Source organism: Habropoda laboriosa, unplaced genomic scaffold, assembly GCF_001263275.1.
Source record: "Habropoda laboriosa isolate 0110345459 unplaced genomic scaffold, ASM126327v1 scaffold10, whole genome shotgun sequence".
In the NCBI taxonomy this organism is placed as follows: Eukaryota; Metazoa; Arthropoda; class Insecta; order Hymenoptera; family Apidae; genus Habropoda; species Habropoda laboriosa.
The window spans coordinates 786189-792823 of NW_017100129.1; the positions used below are offsets into that span (position 1 = coordinate 786189).

The window sequence follows — 6635 nt, forward strand, 5'->3', positions numbered from 1 at the left end:
GGAAGAGGTGACGATCCGAAGGTGCAATGTCAGGGGAGTAATCCGCGTGCGGTAAAAGTACCCAATCCAGTGAGAAAATCGCCTATTTTGCCCCTGCAGACGTATGGAACAGTGTCAATTTGCGCTCGCGTTGTCCAGATAATCGCTTTTTTCTTTGGATGGCGTCGTTCAAATTCAGGAGTCACTGTTTCTCCTGGATTAAGGAATTCGTAATACAGGATTCCCTTGCAATAAAACTGAAATTCGTCGGAAAGAACTTATTTCTACGCCTGATACATTTACCGTCTGGGGCACGTCGATCCTCGATCTTCACGTCGGTAAAAAAGAGAAACGATTTACGAATGAATAGAACAAAAAAAGAATTCGATAGACGTTTAACGAAAATAAGCGTGTGAACGAATTCGGTTTTAATTGTCACGAGAAGAATCGATGGGTAAGTCAGATTTATAGTTGGAGCGTTAAATCACAACTTCACAAGGGAATACTTTTTTAAAATTTCTCTCGATGGAATAGATCGATTTATCGATAAACAGTACCCCAATTGAATTGGGTGAATTCAGGGAGGAGGGAGGATTCTCTTTACAGAAGCTGAACGGTAATGACACGTTTCAGAGTTTCGGAGATCTCTGTTTCACTTCTGCTTCCTTACATCGAGGCGCGACGATAAAGGCTTTAAATTAATCTTCCCGCGTTGTGTACATTAGCGATTGTTATCTCGCTCGGTGGGTTGTTTGCTGATCGTAACGTCGTTTTTATTCGCGTCATTGCGCAAAATTGCCGGGGTAAAAGTTTGCGGTCGCGCGAGCGCGCTTTTCTGTCAAATGTCGCGGACCTTCGATCGAGATATTTAACGCGATAGGATAGATTCGCGGAGATGAATGAAACGGTTTTAGGGTACTTTGAACTTCGAAGCGGAAGTTTGCTTCATTGTGAAACGGGTGCACGGCTCGTGTCACGTTCGCAAGATTTAACCGGCGTCTCGCTTCGAATATCCGAAATTCGAGATCAAGATAACGCGGAGATAAGGTGTATCGTGTATATACAGAGTTTAGAATGGAATTTGAATGTCACCGGGTAAGTTGTAGATGTAACATTTTCTCGTTTTCGTATGAAGATTCTTACGTAAGTTTCGCTCTTTTTTTTTCTTCGTTTTCTTCGCCGGAGTAAAGATCAGGTTGAATGAAAGAGATAGCGAGATTTCTATTCCTGGACCTGTAGACGTCAATGTGCCGGTACACTTTTGACGGAAACGGCGCCTTTAAAGTTTCACGTTGCTTTTGTTCGGAATACACAATTATACTCGGTGACACGTGAAACATGCCAATTACGTGGTTTTTGCAGCACGGGTGTCGAATTTTTTGGCTTGAAAGGGACGCGTCGAGCGAAAAGGAACCATATTGTATACTTATGATTAACAAAATTTTCTTTATTTTTTATATTTTTCATTACAGCGCAATCGAGTCATGAAAAATATCGCCAAAAATCACAAAATAGTGTTAAAAGTTCACGATCTTGGCAGTGCGCATTACTAGCCCTTCAGGGCATCATTCCGCCCGCGAGTAGCCCTCCAGGGCATCTTACAGCCCGCGGGGCAGCGTGTTGGACAGGCCCGATCTTCAGTCAAAAACCTTGAAAGAAAAAGTGTCGATTCGTTATCGACACACTCTTCTCGCGATTCCAATGAAAATCATTGACTGACAGAGTTCGAGATAGCGCTTGGAATGCTTACGCACATTCACCGTGATCGATATCCGATATCGATTTCATCGAGTGCCAATTGTAGATAGATATTCCTCGTAATAATTAACGCGGAAAAGTTTACGAACACGATCGTTTTCGCTTCTGTTCGACAAATTATTCATCACAGTAGCGACGTTATTGTTGGAAAATTATCACGGTTGCCTGATCAAACGGGGGGTTTCAATTCCACGCGGAGAAACATTTCTCCGTATTTATTTTAACGGGAAATTTAATTATCCTCCGGGAAATAATCCGTTTAATAAGCGTCGAAAGCTCTGTCTTGTCATCAGGTTTAATTAGAAGGTAAATTTCGATTTGGATAATTGCGTTATCGTATCGGTAACGTTACTCCGGATGCCGAAAAGTTTCGGGGAAGTGGAATACGGTCGTTCCAATAAATATCAAAGTCGGTCCACGACACACAACTTCTTCTCTGCCTTAACGTCCTTCGTGAAACACTGTGTGACGTTCGTGTGTTAATTACCTGGCGAGCTTAAGTCAGTCGTAAATCTACTTTTGGGAAAATGAGTTTGCTTACAACGAAGACGCTTTCTGCGTGTTTCTCTTACTCGTTACAATTCCTGTTGCGTTGTACTAGATACGTGACGTCAATCGTGCACGAACGTCACGGAAATAAAGCGCACGAGATAACCGCGAGTACGGAAAAAGAAAAATCTAAACGGTTGTTAATATAGAATCGAAATGAAATCTCCTCGGTTCGATCGATTATCTTCTTGTTGTTCGATCCTTATCGTATTTTCTGTTACGTTCGATTTCAGGATTACCTAACGAGCTGAGCCTCTTCTGGCAACAGTATCCATGGGTTTTAGGGGTTGGTCTGTGCAAGATCAGAGCGTACGTGTCGGAAATGTAAGAAGTTCCTTCCTCTTTTTTATTTTTCATTTTCTCAAGATTCTAAGTTTTTGTTAAATTTCAATTTCTGTTGACTGTTTTCCTATATGGTAATGTTTGTTTTGTTTGACAGGTCGTCGTACGTATCGGTTCTCACGATCGTCGCGTTCTCCATGGAAAGATATTTGGCCATTTGTCATCCGCTTCGCGTTTATACGATAAGCGGTCTCAAGAGACCGATACGTTTCATTTTAGCCGCATGGTCCATCGCGCTGGTCTGCGCTATTCCGTTTGCAATCTATACGAAAGTCAACTTGGTTGAGTATCCGCCAGGTTAGCTAAACCAATTCACCTCTGAACTTCTTCAGTTGCGTGTACAGTTTCTGGAGGGAAAATTTGGGCCACTTGCAGTTTTCAACATCTTTCGTATATTTAGTTGAACTTAAAGGCTTGAATGTACACACATATTACGTACATACATATTAATAATTTGTCTTTCCCCTCTTTGCTTTGATTACAGCACTGTACGCGCTCTGTATGCACTGTTTTATCTGATCCTTAATTTTTGGAAGATTTTGCCAAATATCCGGAATTTTTTTTTAAAATCAACTAACGTAGCGACTGGTGATGTATGTATACAGGGTGTCCCAGGTTTTAATGGCCAAACGTTGTCGGTATATTCTATGGGTCGAAATAAAAAAAGAATGTACAAACATAGATCTTCTAGAGCTTCGTTAAAAAGTTATGATAATAGTACGAAACGAAGGGAACAATAGCAGACTCGCGGTTATTGCGATGTAATACAGAAGTACTCTGTTTATGCAAGAAGCATCTAATACTCCATCTGAAAAATGTCCACCGTTTATGGCAACGCAAGATTGAAATCAGAAGATTACTCTGCGAATTTCGTTATTATTTTACTTCATTTCAGTAAATGCATCGTTGATTTTTTGTATCAATTAATTACGCGATCTTGTAAATATCGCGCAAATATTGACGATCTATTACTGTTAAGGCTTCGTTAGAACTAGTTTATGATACGGTCGCCTGTAGACGCTATTTTTGAAAAGGCAAAGTTTTACCCGTACCTGAATAGGTGGTACGTGACCTTAATTAGCTAAATTAATTTTCTGTCTCTCTCAATAGCAATTACCGTGTCATAAACTTTAGGGAACCCAAGAGTCGGACGGCCACGGTGACCCGATCAACGGTACCGCGCTGACGTCACCTTGGGCCTTTCCCCGTAGGGGTGAGAAGTCGCTCATCACCCCCGCTCCGAATCCTTCCCGCTACCTTTCCACAAATTCCATCCACCAATTGAATATTCGCATTTTTGTCACCCCGTTTTCCACTTCCATTCCCCTGTCAACCAATCAGTGCCATCACCGATACCTTAAAAACCACGCGTAAACGTGTCTTAGGATAGTTCAGAATAGTCAATAGTAAAGGGAACACCATTGCTAAGAATAATAGAAGAAGAGTTATTATAATTTACATAGTCTCTTATATTTGTAAGAGTGGTCCTTCGAGACATACATATTGAACTCTAGTCGGCACATCACGTGCAATCTCTACAAAGCTCGATAGGTATCTCATTGAGATCCGATCACGAGCGTTAACAATTACTGTATTACATCGCAGTAAACGCGAGTCTGCTATTGTTCCCTTCATTTCGTATTATTGTCATAACTTTTTAACGAAGCTCTAAAAGACCTATGTTTGTATAACATTTTTTTTTATTTCGACCCATAGAATATACCGACAACGTTTGGCCATTAAAACCTGGGACACCCTGTATACAAGTGATTTAAGTATACTCCAGACACTCTTAATTGGATTTATATCGGGAGAATTGCCTGGCCATGGGAGTATGAAGATTTTCTTTAACCCTTTAATCCTTTTCCTCGCACTGTGGTGTTGAAGAGTTTCGGCACACTTACACCTTAATTTAATCCTTCATTTTTGCCTTTTCTGCATTTCCACCTTAATTTAATGAAAGAAATTTAGAAACGATCAACTTTTAATTTTAATTTCAAAATTTTTTAAAAACTTTAAAACGCCAAAATGAAACATTTTGCCTATAATCTGCCGCCGCGAAAGGGTTAATTTTCACGGATTTGGCTCTACGACACGGTTCCCCATCCTACTAAAAAATTGTAAACAGTGACCTTTACAATTTTCTTGACGATTCCCAGAAATTGCAATTTTTTCCAAATTTTTCGCACACGTCATCTGGTATACTAATCCTTCTAATTTCTAAAGAAGAAAATTCAAGTCGTTAGGTTCAATTTAAAAAAAGTTATACTGTTCTAAAGAGTGTCCGAATATTAGTGGGATTCACTGTATGTACTGGGATCTCCGTCCACACACAGATACGTAACAAAACAAAAAGACAGTGTTCATCACTTCCACATATCGTCAAACCACGAAAGACGTTGAAAATTCTAATTTTTCGCCAGGAGTTGTACAAATCCAAAAAAAAAGACAACTTACAGAAAAAAGTGTGAAATTATCTAGATTCCGGAAAATACTCGGCAGACTCAGCTATCTGTGCAATGCTTCTGCCATACATGCCGGACTTCCCACTGTACGAGTTAAGCAGCATCATATTTTTCTTGGTACCGATGCTGGTGATTTTGGTAGTCTACATTCGAATGGGTCTAAAAATTCGAAGCAGTACCAAAGACACTGTACATTCAGTCGTACAGGGTGCAATTCACGGAGACACTAAACAAGTTCAATCTAGAAGATCTGTGATTAAAATGTTAAGTAAGGAACCTTTCCTGCATTTCTACAAATTTTCTTCTTCTTCGTTTTCTTTCTTTTCTCACTCAAGTATTATATCCGTTATTTCAGGCGCTGTGGTTATTTTATTCTTCTTCTGTTGGGCACCGTTTCACGCTCAGAGGCTGCTCTACGTCTACGCCCAAGAGTCCGACTACTATCCGGACCTAAACGAATGGCTCTACATCTTAAGTGGGTGTCTCTATTACTTCAGCACCACGGTCAATCCCATTTTGTATAATTTAATGAGCATGAAGTACCGTCGCGCTTTTAAACAAACCATCTGCTGCAAAACGAGGAAACCCGGGAGAAGGAGTTGGCCAACGAGAGATTCTCAAACGTGCGACAGCAATTCGAACGGGAAAGCTCGTAATTTTCGATGTTCCGTGAGGTAATAATCGTGAAAGACGATTACGTGGCAGAATAAACGATAATGTTCGTTCAAGTACTTCTCACATTTGCCTCTATCTTCTTTAGGTACACTATCAGTCAGGCGAAGGAAATGTTTCGATTCACTGCGAGTCGAGAGAGCGTGGGAAAAGATGGGAACATGAACGATAATGTTCCTCGTAAATCTTACATGCTAAGGAAGGAGGATTCGACGTCGAAACCTCTTCTCAATCGACTGCACTCCGCCGCGCAGGAACAGAGGAACAACGCGAGTCCGGCGTGCAAAACGAAAGAGGAGAAATCGATGTCTACGTCGAGTAGCGTTTTTTAATGTAACAAAGGAAATTTTCCGGTGTGGTGATCATAGATATTGATGAAACCTCGGTGTGTGGTAGTATTGAAAAAAATATTCGACACGTACTTTTTCTTATTGGCAATTGTGAACAGCGAAGGGGTGAAAATCGCCCTCATAGTTTTGGAGAGAAATGTAAGGTAAAAACGGTCAGGATAACGGTGGTGAGCGGTGGAATAAAATATAAACGTGGGCGGTTAAACAGGGTGAATCCTTGTATTTTGAACTATACTGCACGAGTGCTGATACAATTCTGTCCTTCCTGAAAAAACCTAGTCAAGAGGACCCCCTTGACAATATGGCCTTTCTTAGCCTTGAGGCAAAACTATCCCTAGGAGGGGGAAACGCAGCAGAAGACTGCACATGGCCCACTCAAGCCTTCGCTTTTTGGACTTTTCTAACAATACGGTTGCAAAGTTTTGTAAATGAAGTTTCGCATAAATAGATTCCTTGGGATACTGTGAGTATAGAAATATTAGAGTTAGGTCGTAGTGCAATAAATAATTCGCGAGATGTT

General features: G+C 40.8%; 1 protein-coding gene across 1 annotated transcript in view; it reads left to right on the forward strand.

Moving 5' to 3' along the window:
* LOC108580352 (neuropeptides capa receptor-like) overlaps positions 1-6309 on the forward strand; it is an 8237-nt gene extending 1928 nt beyond the window's left edge. The window contains exons 2-6 of the mRNA XM_017931867.1: positions 2520-2610; positions 2726-2925; positions 5110-5361; positions 5449-5767; positions 5854-6309. Coding sequence (XP_017787356.1) covers positions 2520-2610; positions 2726-2925; positions 5110-5361; positions 5449-5767; positions 5854-6097 — 1106 coding nt within the window. The 3' untranslated portion in view covers positions 6098-6309. The remainder of the gene's footprint in view (positions 1-2519; positions 2611-2725; positions 2926-5109; positions 5362-5448; positions 5768-5853) is intronic.
* Positions 6310-6635: the final 326 nt, after the last annotated feature.